The sequence below is a fragment of the Sturnira hondurensis genome, unplaced genomic scaffold (genome assembly GCF_014824575.4).
Source record: "Sturnira hondurensis isolate 20B ecotype Veracruz unplaced genomic scaffold, ASM1482457v3 Scaffold0000396, whole genome shotgun sequence".
NCBI lineage: Eukaryota > Metazoa > Chordata > Mammalia > Chiroptera > Phyllostomidae > Sturnira > Sturnira hondurensis.
Genome location: NW_028073027.1, coordinates 5,892,932 through 5,908,104, shown reverse-complemented (window position 1 = coordinate 5,908,104; position 15,173 = coordinate 5,892,932). Strand labels below are relative to the sequence as shown.

General features: G+C 49.8%; 1 protein-coding gene across 1 annotated transcript; it reads right to left on the bottom strand.

Annotated features, from left to right (window-relative positions):
* Positions 1-1,962: 1,962 nt before the first annotated feature.
* HES1 (hes family bHLH transcription factor 1) lies at positions 1,963-4,416 on the bottom strand. The gene is made up of 4 exons (XM_037040088.1): positions 4,065-4,416; positions 3,821-3,916; positions 3,497-3,584; positions 1,963-2,881 (listed from the first exon to the last, which is right to left on the bottom strand). The coding sequence occupies exons 1-4, from the start codon at positions 4,170-4,172 to the stop codon at positions 2,331-2,333; spliced, it is 843 nt and encodes a 280-aa protein (XP_036895983.1). The 5' UTR covers positions 4,173-4,416; the 3' UTR covers positions 1,963-2,330.
* Positions 4,417-15,173: the final 10,757 nt, after the last annotated feature.

Sequence of the window (15,173 nt, the reverse complement as noted above, 5' to 3'; positions counted from 1 at the left end):
AGTGAGTTTAGTGGCATAGGTGGCAGAAGAGCCTGAAAAATCCCCGTTTGGGGCCTCGGGTCTCCCCTTTTCCCCATATTTTACAGAAACAAATGTCTGGTAATCTAAACCTATATGTCAGGGAGAAAAAGACCACTTTTAAACTACCAGTTATTTTCTAATGAACAAATGTTTACTTCTTTTCCTTAAATTTATCATTCCGTCCCCAAGATATCTATGTGCTGTTGTTACTAATGAAAATTCACTTTTTCTCTGCACAGGGAAAGACAAAGAGACTTAAAGTTGGCATAGAGATTGCACGGGCACGTGTGTGAATTTTTAAGAGCATAAATGTACTTTTATAAAAATGAGACTCGGTGTCTCCATTATTGCTGCCAGGACAGTCAAGGCCTTCTCTTCTCGAGGGGAAAGAGGAGGGGTTTACCAAACGAAGTATTTGAGCTTGGGTTGGGAGTCTTAATAGAGCAATTGTTGTTACGTTTGTATTTAAACAGGGGAGATCTTGCAAAAATATGATAAAGAAGGGTGTGTATGTGTATTTCTTTGGGGGGAGGGTGTGTTGGACTCCCTTCACACACACACAATATGGAGCTAATAGGAGCTAACTTTGAAAAGATACCTTTTAAACCTCTCTGCGGCTGAAGCTGGGTGGAAGGTACCTGAGTAGAAAACCGAGCGTTGTCTGCTAGAAGGTTTCTGTGATAGAGCCGCTGCTCTCCGGGCTGGCCTGTGGGAAAGGCCGGATCGGGCAGGGGAGAGGTAACGCTTTTGAAACAAGACAGAAAATCGTTGGCTTTATCTTTGTTAGGAAGGCTTCAAAGATTGATCTCTCCCGCCTCATCCTTTTCCTCCCAGAAGCCGTTCTAAAGGAAGGGGGGTGGGGGGAGTGAGAGGAGGCCGACGGGAGGGGCCTGGCAAGGAGGAGGACTGGCCGGCGGTGAGGGAGGAGGGCGCGCCCGCCAGACCCACAGCGCGGCTGATGTGTCTGGTCTCGTAGGGCTCGTGGTTTTCATTTCCCCAACACCTGGATGCAGTCAAACACCTGGCCAAATCTGACAAAATCTGACAAGCCTTTGTGATGGGATTTGGAAGAAATTCCCTGCAGATCCTGGCACAGTTTAAAGCTGTCCGCTTTGAGTTAGGACTTGTTAAGGAGGGTTATGTGAGCTGAAACCCGAGACAATCCTTTTGCTCCTATCTGAAGCCCACATCTTGCCTGGAAATGGGGCATGACCAAGGGAAGGGGTCGCTTGCTGTTTGTATTAAAAGGGGGAAGATGGCCTGTGTGCCTGCCAGCTCAGCCCCCACATGCTTTCTCTATTAGAGCCAGGCACAGAAACTTATCAAAAACATATTTCTGGTGTTAATCATCTGGACTCTGGCTCTGCATGGGAGTCGAACTAGCTGTCCCTCAGCAGAAGGAATCTGTTGACCTTCTCAGCTTGCTTGAAGAGGGTGCAGAGAGGCAAGTCAAACTTTTGGATGCTGGTACAAGGGGATGGCTAGCTGGCCCTGAGGATTGGCTAATTAAAGGGAGGCTCTAACCCTTGAAGGTTGGAGGCTGTAGCAGTTAAGTGTTTTTTACTTTAGATGTTTGTGATCTACCCCAGGGGAGTAATGCTCAGGAGTGTCCCTTAATGTGACCTGGGCAACGGGACCAGATCGTGGAACTTTGAGAATTCAGCCCCATTCAACCTTCCTCTGGAGCAAATACACTGAATGACCTACCCACCTGTGACTAAGTGTTTGAAATCCTTTCAAAGATTTACCACAAACTGATCAGAGAAGCCATATCAGATGGGTTCTTGCAAATTACATGGAATTTAGTTCATGGTGAAACGATTTTTTAAAAAATGTTCTTTGAATAACAAGAGCCAACTCCTGAATTCTCAGATTACTTGTAATTCAAATTCTGCCAAGAACGTTCTTTATAGATTCTGAAATAATCAGTTTTAAGACATAAAAGCATTCACTTCTTTCTTTTATTATATTTTCTCAAATAAACTTCCCCAAAGGAAGATATTTTAAGAGCATTTTCAAACATCTTTGGCGTCACATAAAAAAGAAATCTCGTGTAAAAAACGAAATGTCATCTGAACTTTTATAATACAAAGGCGCAATCCAATATGAACATATAAAATATATACAAATATAGTGCATGGTCAGTCACTTAATACAGCTCTCTACAAAAAGTAACTTTTTAGAAATTAAAAAAAAGTAACCACTTAAATCACAAGTCCTCTTCTCTCCCAGAGTCCAAATTCCTGTTTAGTGTCACGAGGGAAGAGAGAGGGGTTTGCGGACTTCGGGGGAGGGGTATCCTGAGCCCCTCAGTTCCGCCAGGGCCTCCACATGGAGTCCGCCGTGAGCGAAGGGCCGCTGGAAGGCGACACTGCGTTGGGCCCCACGGAAGTCCCGCTGTTGCTGGTGTAAACTGGGATGACCGGGCCACTGTGAGCGAAGGCCCCGTTGGGGATGAGGAAGGCAAACTGGCCATCAGGAGCCGGTACCACCTGGAAGCCACCGAACACCTTGGCCGCCTCTCCAGCCGGACTGCTCAGCTTGCAGGGCGCGCCGCCGGGAGGGGGCGCCGCACCCCCGGGTATGGGCACCAACGGTGGCGGTGGCGCGAACGGCGCGTGCTGCGGGCCGCCGGGTCCTGGCGGGGGCGGTGGCGGCGCCTGCAAGACCGGGTGCGGCTGCCCGGGGTAGGTCATGGCGTTGATCTGGGTCATGCAGTTGGCCAGGTGGCCAAGCAGCCGCGTGCGCACCTCGGTGTTAACGCCCTCGCACGTGGACAGGAAGCGGGTCACCTCGTTCATGCACTCGCTGAAACCCGCGCGGTACTTCCCCAGAACGCTCGGGTCTGTGCTTAGCGCGGCTGCAAGACAGAAGGAGACAGACGGGTCAAAGAAAGGCCCCGGCCCCGAGGCGACCGCCTCCGCCCTGGGAGGTCCCCTTGGCGGGCGACTAGGACGGGTGGGTTTAGTAAAACCGTGCACCAGTCTACACTACCTCGGCGACTTAAGTCAAGGCGCTCCCTCTCTCCGTTCCCAGTTGCTCGATTTAAACCGACCTCAGCCCTAGATGTGCACCCCCAGACCGTGCGATGTGACCTTGGGTAATGCCCTTCCCCGACATACGAACCTCACTTCCCCTTCTGTTCATGAGGGAGGAGGGAGTGCTAAACCTGAAGACCCTCAGGCTCTACGTGGCTCAAAACCGCCACAGTTCTAAGTCCTTTGCCCCCACCCGCTTTCCCCACTGCCAAGCTGCCCGCCGCCCTCGCCACTGCAACCACTCTCCCTCCCTTTCCGGAACAGTAACAACTTGGAGTTGTGGCTATAAATAAGCCCCAGACCGTGGGAACGTAAGCGTGAGCCAAGGCTGTAAAATGTAGCTGAATGCCTCTCACAACCACGGGCGGAAGTCTGGAAGAAATCACCGCCGGGCGAGAGGGACGCCCGCAGAGGGGGACGCGGCAAGCTGCCCTCACCCGTCATCTGTGCCCGCTGCAGGTTCCGGAGGTGCTTCACTGTCATTTCCAGAATGTCTGCTTTCTCCAGTTTGGAATGCCGCGAGCTCTGCACAGAAGAGGCAAGAAAAGGCAAGTGAGACGCCTGCCAGCAGCCTCAGAGTGCTGGGGGTCCCTCCCATGGCGCCGACCTCCCCCGACCCCAGCTAAAGCGGACCGACTCTCCCGCCTCAGAATACGTAGTGCTGGCGGGGAAGATCCACCGTAGAGGGGATTTCATTCTTCGAACCTGAGAAATAGTATTTCACTTTTTGAATTAAAAACAAAACAGCATTATCCACTTACATCTTTCTTAAGAGCATCCAAAATCAGTGTTTTCAGCTGGCTCAGACTTTCATTTATTCTTGCTCTTCGTCTCTTTTCCATGATAGGCTTTGATGACTGCAAAGAAATTAAAAAATAATAAGACCCCCAGTTTCCACGTGATCTGCCATTTCACCCCAGAGGACTTTTAGAGATAAAAGACCCCCCCCCCCCCACCCGGGCTTAATTTCCTGGGGTTGCAGAGAGATACAGGTACTGCTCTTACCTTTCTGTGCTCAGATGCTGTCTTTGGTTTATCCGGTGTCGTGTTGACACTGGCTGGAGTAGCAGCCACCGGGGACGAGGAATTTTTCTCCATTATATCAGCTGGCATTTTGTTGTTTTTTTTTTTAAATCCCTAGAGAATTTTATTTTTGGAGTCCCTCAAACGAAAAAATTGTCTTATGTCCCTCTTACTCGAGACTGTCACAAAACTACTGAGCAAGTGCTGACGGTTTATTATAATATCTTATGGCTACTTGGTGATCGTAGCGCTATTCCAGGACCAAGGAGAGAGGTAGATAGGGGATTCCGCTGTTATCAGCACCAGCTCCGGATCCTGTGTGATCCCCAGGCCCTGGCGGCCTCTATATATATCTGGGACTGCACGCGAACGGCTCGTGTGAAACTTCCCAAACTTTCTTTCCCACAGTAACTTTCAGCCAATAGGAGGAGTAGACACGCGGCACCGCTCGTGGACCGCGCCCCCCCATTGGCCGCCAGGCACAAGGCCTGGCGGCCAATGGCGCGCGCCTGAGCCCGGGGCACCGGAGGCTACAACGTCAATCAAAAGGATTTTAACCCTTTGGTATTATCCCTGCTGGGCTTTGGTTTAGGCAGGATTTTTTTCCGCATTGATTTTGCTCTAGTCTAGTTTATTTCTTCGGGGCTAGGGCCTTTGCTCTTTATTTCCTTTCAGATGTGTAAAAGAGCTAGAGCTGCTTTGACGGTAACAAGTTCATTTGAAAAATATTTTTAAAAGGTTTACAAAGGCAGAGCTAAAAGATTATACTTGCAATAGTTAAAAGAACAGGAGGAACGTGTGCAAGGGTGTGAGTTACCGAAACATTTAAATTATTTCCCGCTCAGACTATACGTTGGAGGGGGATATTGAAAGTCGAAGGACAAAAAATCTTTTTTTTTTTTTTGTATACAGAAAAGGAAAAAAATGTCTTCACTTTATAGTTGCAGGTTGTTCAGAGCAAGTTGGTTTTTGATTGCTCCCCTCATTCCTCTTCAGTAGTTGGGGCTTGGACCCCCCTCCCTCCCCTCTTCCCCAAGAAACAATCAGAATAATTTCCAACTGGGCAGAAAGAAAATAGAATTTCAAATGAAAGATGAACAAGTGGGTCTTTAATGGCAATGCCTCAAGGACGCAATCGCGTTCTTGACACCCTTTCCCTTTCCACCCACAGGCTCTTAGAGGTGGCAAGTAACGCGGCGGCCTCTTCCCTCATTCTCGCCCCGCGGGCGGTCGGTGCAGCTTCGGCACCCGACGCGCGCGGGCCCTTTAAGAGCTACACCAGCCGAGCTGCAGTTTGACATCAGCCGGCCGGCGAGGGCGCGCCTGGAGCCGAAGCACGTGCCAGGATGTTTTATTGCCGCCGCGGCTGCGGCCCGGCCGAGAGGATGTATGTGTGCGTGCGTGTGTGAGTGTGTGTGAGCGCGCCCCGGGGGCAGGGAGGAGGGGGGTGGCGGCGGGCGGCGGCGCGCGGGGGCTGGTTCCTGGTCCCTGGGAGAAGCCAAGAAGGTAAATAGCAGCTGCTGTGCTTGAGCCTGGGAAAACTCCGCCCCCTGCCCCTGGCCCTGGCTCATTGGCGCTCGCTGCGTGTGGGGTGTGGGGTGTGTGTAAGTGCGTGTGTCCGGGGGCCCCCTCCTCCAGCCCCCGCCGGGCCAGGAATCCGAGGGGGCGGCGTGCTGGGAGCGGAGCCCCGGCGCTTACCACCCCTCATCCCCTCCTTCCCCCCCGCCAAGGTCAGCCCTTCCGGGCGGGGAGCGCACGCCCCAGGGTGGAGAGTGGGGAATTATTCCAACCCCCACTCCACCCCAGATTTCAGGCTTGGGGTTTTAACTCGGCCGAAAGCCTCACTAGCGACAGCCCGGGGTGGGGGGTGGGTAGGGGCCTTCTTGTTTGCTCCTTGCCCGGGCCAACCCTCCTTCCTTCCCCCCGCGGGGCCTCCGGCGCCCGCCGCGGTCACGAGATGCCTGACCGCACTTAGGAAGCGGCCGGGTCAGCCTCCAGCCTCAGCTCCGCGACTGCGGTTAAAGCGGCTTCGCGCCACCCGCCTCTTCCCGGGGTCCAGGGCAGCCGAGCAGCTCCCCCTCACTGCACCCGGGAGGCCGCCGGCGGGCGGCCGGGAGGAGGCGGGCGGCGCGGGCGGCTGCGTGCTGCCGGCTGGCCCAGCCGCGCGCCGGGAGGAGCTGCCGCCGCCGCCGCCGGGTGCCACGTGGCGGGCGCCGGGCCGGGAGCGCCAGGGCTCTGGCGGCGGACTCCCTGGGGGATTTGCCGCGCAGGGCGGGCGACGCACACTGCCCCGGCCGGCCAGCCGGCCGCCACCGCTGCCGCTCTCCCTCCCTCCAGCTCGCCTGCCAGTGTTGCCCACCCCCTCCGCCCTTTCCGCCTCCCGGGAACTCAGCGCGCAGCTTAGGGGCAGCCCAGGCGTCTCGTTTGATGTCGCCCCTTCCTCTTCCTCCTCCCCCTCCCCCGGCTTGGAGGCTGCTGAAGGCTTGGCACACATATCTCAGACACTTCATTCCTTCCTTCCTCTGAACTCCCCACTGAGATAATGTAAATGATTTCACCAGATCTCCTCCCGGATGAGATTCAGTGGTTCCTGATTCTGGGTGACCTTGTGCAAGTTGCTCTTTTTCTTTCGTTATGAAACGCCACACTATGCCAGACACGGTTAAACTCCCGGGTTACCACGTTGAGGGATACAGTGGCAGTCTACAAGGATTTCCCAGTCAACTCTGGAAGCAGACAAACCCTGATTTTCTGATTGATGACTACGTATTTCTCTACTATTCCCTTCGTTTGGGGCTTAGGTGATGATGGCCCGAGAGATCAGGAGAATCTAAAGAAAACACTAAAGCATTCCTGTATGGGCAACAGTTGGCCTACTTGGGGAATACAAGGATGAGCAAAACAGTTATTGCCTTCAGGAAGCCCGCAGATTAGAAATGCTGTACTTGTAAGTGCAGCTAACATCTATCTCCCAGTGTATATTTCTCTGGTATTTCCTAGGTTCAGTAGAGACAGATATGTGTCAGGATAGAATTAAAATACTGGGGGAGATTTAGGGTAATTAAATTACTTATAAGTTGGGATATCCTGGAAAACTTCCTGGAGGAAGTTGTTCATGCTTTGTATCTTAAAAAATAGGGTTTGAGTCATTGGAAATGTTGAGGGGCTGGGGACCATGAGAGTGCCTATGGCCTTAACTGTGTAAACTGTGGAACTTGAGGTCCTCATTCAGGGACATGATTTGGAGACCAGGGTGTATGGCTGGGAGGAGTATAAGAAGGGACTAAAGGAAGAGTCTTGAGCCATGTCACAAGATCCTTAGACATTTTGCTAAAGGACTTTGGACTTAACTTTACACAATGGGGAGTTATGGAATGCTCTTGAGCAGAGAAGGAATAGCAGAATTCTGTAGAAAGATGGCTCTGGCAAAAATGTGAAGAGTGAGTTACAGGGTTTGGAGTCAGCCTAGTTAAAATGTTCAAGCTTGTAAAGGAGGTTCCTAAGTGACAGGTGTAGGCTGATACCCGGAAGCACCTGCCCAGAACCAGCTCATGTGGGCATTGACTGCACCCTGTCCAATGATCCAAGTTCAGCAGAAACCTGCCTATCATTTCATGCAATGTATCTCCGCAACTTGGAGTCTAAGGAATTACTATGACTTTGACCATATTTATCTTCGAAGCCTCATTTACACCTTTCAGGACAGCCCTGAGACTGCAGCCAAATCTTACCTCATTGCAGGCTTGATTTACTCACTCTTGCCCTTGGATTACTCTCTAGGAGTGTGTGTGTGTGTGTGTGTGTGTGTGTGTACACACTGAGTGGGCCGTGCCCTATCATGTTCTGAAGAAACGATGAACAACGCCTCCTTTGTTGACCTGCAGCCTGGGCCTGTGGGGTAGGACTTTTTTATTTTAAACAGATGGAAAAGTAGTGATGACAGAATATTGTCTGTTGCTTTTGAAAATAGTGGAGTTTTCCTGTGTGTTTAAAATCCTCTTGGTGAAAGGTGATGAGCCTATGAAGTTACTCTCCATTCTGCCACACAGACTTTGCAAGGTTCCCAAAATGCTTCTGCTTAGCATCTGACTTTTAAAAACAGCCTAAATACTCTGACCCAGATTCTTCCAAAGAACTAAACTCTCCCCAGGGAAGCATGTTAACCCATTCCAAGTTGCCCTCAAATCTATGAGGACCAGTTCCTCCAGTAAGCTCTGATATGGCATTGACTGCTGTCTGCTCTTGGGCCCTAATCAACGAGCTGGGTATGCCACCCTCTGTTCTTCTAGCTTTTAGCCCAAGAGCTTTTTTTGAATGGCGGTGGGTCTGACTTGGTCATCTCCTCAGGATTTGGCACCCCTTAAAGGTATATAGAGAACGTTGAATATAGTCAGGGTCTTGTGCCTACAGCAGCCTCCTTCAGTCAGATAGTTAATCAGCAACTCGTTTATAGCCACTTTAGGAGTGCTTAGGCTGGTAGATTGAGCAAATCACTCACACACACACACATTTTTAGATAGACAGAGGGGTCAGTCAAGTAACCAAAAATTTGCTATGAATTTGTGTCTGGGCTAAACAAACAAACAAAAAACAACCCAGGAAGTTGCTGGCCCTCCACCCTAACCATTTAAAAAGAAAGTTGCTTTGCAAATGTGCTTGCAGACTAAATGGGCATTGAATATAGCACCAAGTTGATACTCTCTCCACCCCTTCTCAAATGGAGAACTAAGCTCCTAAACTGAAGAGTAGACTTTTGGATTTGGAGGGCTCCTCTTATATCGGAGCAGCCTTTATTTTTTGGTCATCCTCCTTTCTCTCTTAAAGCAAAGAGAAAATTGAGTCCTGTTCTTCAGCGGTCATTTCTTTGATCCCACTGTGAGACCAGCCACACACCAGGTGTGGCTTCCACTGTATCTTGCCCAGTAAGTTTTCTCTGTCCCTGTTCTGCCCCCCAAAAGGAGGATTCTCTCTGTCTTATTGCTTCACCTGTTTGCTTTAAACTGTAAAATAAATAATGCATCTGTAGTGAGAGTTCCCTTTGTCTTGAAGTATTGGAATGGTTTGTGGGTTTGGTTTAAAGCTATAGAACAGGGAGAGAGCAAGAGAAGGAGGAAAAAAAGGTATTTTGCCTGAGGACTTGAAGCTTTTTTTTCCCCCTTTTCCTCCGCTTGACTGACTTTCTCACACTCAGATTCCCTGCAGCCTGCCAGAGACGTGGTCTCTGCCCTGCCAAGAGCTATCCTGGGAGAGCTATTGAAAGAGCCCTTGAGTAAGTACACACTGGGCGGATTTTCTCCTCCCCTTGGTACCTGCTCCGCACCTGTACCGGGGAGCAGTCCCACACATATCACCTGATCGCAGCCCTTTCAGAGACCGTGAGAAAAATAAAGTCCCAGGTAGAAAAGAGATGTTTGTCATCTCTCCAGGGCCACAGCCGGCTTCCTGTAGTCAGAGTGCCCAGAAACAGCACATTTCAGGCCAGTTGTGCTCACGGTTTTGCCTGCGCGTGTGCCATACTGGTGGGTGGGGGCACACGGAGGGGGAGGGAAGCCCAAGATCACCTCCATAATGACTGCTTCTGTGCCTTCGTTTTCTGGCACCTGCCTGACTGGTAGTTTTATGATCCTTTACTAGAATTATTATTATTGTTCTAGATAAGAGTCCATATATGTTCATCACAGCAGAATTCATAACTGGGACTTCCTACCTTAAGGTCCATGGATGAACTCCTGAGAGCCTATAAAGCCCATGGAATGGAATTCAAAATGTCTCTCTTTGAATATTTTTTGAAAGAATAAACAAATGCGTTATTTTTTTTTCCTGAAGAGAGGGTCCATAGCTTTCAACAAGAGTTTCAAAACATTTTGTAACCTCAAAAGATTGAGGGGGTGGAGCCAGACAGTCTCTACTGACAAGGGGGTACTGAGCTTCAGAGAGGGCAAAGATCTGGCACAGGGTCTACAGCACTTTAAGCCAGAAGCCAGCTGGGGGCTCTTTCCATCACATAACAGCACTGTGGTCCCGGGTTAGTTTAGACTAGGGTTTATAGAGCTGCGATCACCACCCAAACCTGCATTGAAAATAGACACATTAAAAAAGACACTTAGAATTTCCAAAACTCTTTTTTTGTCTCTTAATTCTGTGATACTATAGCTGCTCTGTACCCAATTTTGGGGTGACAAAAGGGATAAACAAGAAAACCAAGTGTCTAGGGAGAGAAGAGGATTCCCTGGAACTTGGAGCAAGAGTCCTGCTTGCCAGGCAGAGGCATTACAAACAGCTGCAACTCTGTGTTCCACCTTGATAAAAATAAGTTGCTTCTTCTGAACAAAACTGCCTAGTTGGCTCCTGGCCAAGCTGAGACCTCGGACTGCAAACTGGGGGCGGAGGCGGGAGACAGAAGCTTTCAACATTGGCTAACAGCAGCCTGTAGTGCTTTCCGCCACCCTCACTGCCTCTTGGAAAACTTGACTAGAGCCAGTGAGACCGCGGGAATGTGCACTTCCCAGTGGGCTCTGTAAGAGGGTGGTTGCCAAGAAAGCCTTTCCCAGGGGGATGGGGGCAGGGCGCCCTTAACTCCCACATTCGGCCTGGCCAGAGGAGCTTAGTGGGGAGGGTCTAAATGTGCTCTCGGCTAACCTTTTACCCTTTGAGCAGCACTGCAGTGAGGCAAGCCTGCGAGCCAGGGATGCCAGAGGTCATTCCTAAGGGATCTGACTTGTGCCCTTGTGTGTAAAAGGCTGAGAACTACACCCTGGCTTGTGCTTGTGGGGGCCCCTGGAAGGCTCAGGAAGGTGGAGCAAAACCCAGCCCCTTCAAACCCAGGATGGGCATTTGTTTGGCTTGCTCATAGTTTCTCACATGGTGATAGCAGATCGAATTTCTCAAAAAACCAGCTAGCCAGGAAAACAGTGTAGGCAAAACTTAGGGCCAAAAAGTAATATAGAATGAATGTATATAATATTTTCATTAAAATCACCATCATTATTATCTTTGCATCATCTCTCAGCTTAGAGGAAAGGGGAGGGAAAGGCAGAAAGGACCTAAAAAGTGGCTGAATTGGCCCATTCATTGAGTGCACTGGAAAATTGAGCCCAGGAAGAAGTAACTTGGCCAAGGTCAAGCAATATCCCCAGAGAGGGTATATAGCACAACCAGAATAGGCGGCAGTTTCCTGCCCAGCAGTCTAGAAACCTTCCCCACTGTATCTATATGAGAACATTTTGAAATATCTATAGCAAATGACTAGCATTACCACCCAAATGGGTGTTCCAGTTGAGCTACATGCTGGTGAGTGAGTTGGGTGGTATGATAGAATATGCCCAGTACAGAGCGTGGTTAAATTCCACACTCACTGCATTGTGACTTTCTCTTGGATTTGCTCATCACTCTCTGACCTCAGGAAAAGAAGAGACCTCGATTTTTGAGTTCCAGGAGATAGGAAGCCACTTGCAGGGGCCACACAGAATAGTCAGTCAGCTTGCCTCTCCTTCAGCCAAGCCACGCCAAGCCCAGCCATGCCACGTGTCATCTCTGCATTCTTAAAATCCCAACCTATTTCCCTTATTTGTGCTCTGAAAGGAAGACTGTGGGAGAGAAGATTTCCACTGCCTCAATTTGTGTGCCATCAATACTCAGCTTTTGTTAGGACCAGAGGAGGCATGATGCTAATGTGGTGAAGGCCCTGGAGCATGACCACATCAGGCTGCTGGGTGACTTCACATTTAACAAAAGGAAAGGTGAGAAATGGAAGGGATTTTCCAAGTTGTTGATAAATGGTATTTGCATGTGAAATATATATTCTTTTAAATATCAGCCTTAGGGAACAGCATGAACGAAGACGTTCCAGGCAGCTGCCACAACTGCAGCTTAAGACTGGTGAATCCTAGCTTGGTGGGGACCTTCTGGTCTCTTCCACAGAGTAGGAGGTACCTGTTTCCCTGCTTTGTGGTACTTGACAGTCAACAAGGCCCTTTTTAGTTCATTACGGCATTTCATCATAGATAGCCTTAGAGGGGCTTTGGTGGGAAGCCCAGGGAAGGAGAGAAAAGACTAGTGTTCAGTGCAGGAGGCACTTGGCTGGGTCCTGGGCTACTGGGCTCACAGGGTATAGGATAGATGAGCTTTCTGGAAAGTAGTGCTCTAGAGACAAGGCTGAGCAGGGAAGTGAGAGGCCAGGAGAGAACAAACTTTTCTTTCTCAGTCACAGGCAATAAGATTTCCCGAAACTGGAACAGAGGGGACAATTTGGTATAGAATATTAGTAATCCAGAGAATACATCTTTGAAACAAAGAGGAGAAGTCCTTCCTCATGGGGAGAAGTCGGGGGTGGTAGAGCAGGGAGTAAGGGGAAGGAGTCTCACTGAGTGTGAAGGTGATTGAGCAGATTCTGGAAAAGACTGAGAAAGGTGAGGCCCGTCGTCTCTCCTGGATGGAGGCTAGTGCTGCTTAATTCATCATCCAGCGTCTTCTGCGCGCTTTCCTGGGAAGATCTCAGGAAGGGAAATGAGGTCTGTGACTGAGGGCCCTTGCAGACTGAGGGCATAACCTAAAATCCCATACACTGGAAAGGTTGGGGGCAGTGCTTGGGATGAGGCAGTACGTGAGGAGGAGAAAAAGAACTGCTCCTTTCACAGGGCCGGACTTCCAAGGCCAGCCTTGACTGAAATCTGAGAGGAGCGCGGGAGGGGGGCCTGTTGTGACATGCTGGCGTGCACAGGCTTTCCTGACCCATGCAGGGCTCCTGATAAAGTCCCAGAGTGTTACTGGCTTCCTGAGGAGATCGCCAAGCTGTGGTGGGTCACACATGTCCAGCTGTGGCCTTTATCTGGCTGGGCTCCCATGGTCACTGAGGGCCCAACAGTCCCATCCTTGGCTGGGGTGGCTCTTCGACCCTCTACACCCTCCTTACCTACCCTTAGAGACTGTCACCCGGGACAGACCTAGCCTGGGTGTCCAGAAGTACTTGTCATCTGGACAGGAGGGAGGGGTCTTAGCTTATTTTCTTTGTATCCAGTGAACCTTTGCTGAGGGTGGTCAGATAATACAGTCAGGGGTTGAAACCATCCAGTTTCCAATTACCCGAACTTGAATTAACTTTCAAATATTTGGAGAATGAATGCATTGAGATTTGGCCTCAGAAAGTATATTTTGTTGGCAATTTGATGGAATCCTCAGAGGATCAGGATATTTTCCCAAGTTTTCTTGCTGATCCACAGGGGTGGGTTAGCTTGGACCACCCCTGGTGACGACCTCTGGGCACCCAGGGTGCCCCTGCAGACAGCTCCGCCCTGTTGCAATCAAGTGAATATAGAGGAGTCTGTCGCTGTCCGTGTTTTCCCCAGGCCTATCTTTATTGATGGTTATTAAAGACACACCACCACATGGCAATACACAAGTACAAAGCAATTCCCAGGGTAAGGTTCGTGGGAAGGAGTGAGATACCGAGCTCCCAAATAATTCCACTGCAATCGCAGTCTGCCATATCTACATGCAGTTAATAAGTAAGATTGAAGCAGGCAGGTTCCACCACTGGGCAGCAGATGGAAAGGGAAAAGAGGCCAGTGGGCGATCCCTGGTCCTTCTGGAAAACGAGGAAAGGAACGAAAGAGGAGGACTCCTGGGAAAGGAGAGGCTGGTGGGCAGACACTGAGGCAGGGCGGGTCCCCTGGAGGAGGACCACTGCTTTCCTCTTTCTGCCCTCACTCTTTTCATGCCCATCCGCCACCGAAGATCCCACGTAACCAAGAAGCACATAGTAATCAAGCCCAGACACATGGGGTTCCATAAGTGTGAACACAGCCCACAAAACCACCTGTTTTTATAGAGCACCCCAACACACCTGTGGTTTTACGATGCTGAGTGATATTGATAAAGGGGGCTATAAAGTCGAGGTGAAATGACCTCTTATATTTAAATAGCACCTTCCTCTGTGAACTTCAAGTGTTTTACAGCTGAGATTTGACTGACCTGGTGATTATTTCTTATAGGAATGTTGAACACATATCTTTATATATGTTCAGGAAAAAACTAGAACAGGGTGGCTAAAAAGCTGGCCTGCCTGGTTCATGTTCCAGCTTGTTTGCTCTCTGGCTTTGTGACATAACCATTCTGTACCTCAATGTACTTACCTGTTCAATGGGGAGACATTCATATTGTTTGTGATGGGAATATATATATATATATATATATATATATATATATATCTTAGAACAATGCCTGGCACATTGTAAATACAAGTTTTCAGCTGCTTTTATCATTGCTATATATGAATCTCTTTAGTCAGGGGGGTCAAACTCATTTTCATGGGGGGGGCCACATCAGACTCATGGTTGCCTTCAAAGGGCTGAATGTAATTTTAGGACTGTATAAATGTAACTACTCCTTAACTAGGAGCAAGGAGCTTGGTGCTGCCACCAGGTAAAAACAAGGTGCCAAGCCAGATAAAACAAGGTGGAGGGCCGGATTCGGCCCGTGGGCCTTGTGTTTGCTACCTGTGCTTTAGGTGAATGAGGGTAAGATAGGTACCCTCATTCATCCCCTTAAAAAAGTCACAGGGTGTTAATATTCTCAGAGAAATGATGGACAACCACTGTGGTAAAGTGGTCTGTGAGTACTTGACTGAAGAGAAGATTTGGCCAGTCTTTTGAGAAGCTTAGACCGTGGGAGCAGGAGAAACCTAAAAAATGATCTGGCTTCTTGTTCTTTTCCGGGGAGGATGGTCTCCACCACCCAAGCACCATGGTTGTGGCTTCGTCTGTGGCAGATGTAGCTTGGTGTGGCCCTACCTTGACAATTGAAATGAGCCTCAGGTCCACCGAAAGGAGAGTTCTGGATGGAGGCAGGGGCATCAGCAAGATACGGGCTCCCCTCCTCCACTCCTCCCCCATGGGAAGGAATGGACAGGCTGCAGAGGTACACAATCCAAGAGTAATTGCGGGCAGGCCCTCCCTGGATCCCAGTCTCATTTGTCTGAGATAAGATTGTGGGAAAGATGAATGTCTAAGACCTTTTCTGCTTGAGCAGGTTCTTGTAGATGACCCTGTAATTTATGGGTGGTAGGGCTATTAACCATTATGTCAGGGCAACTGG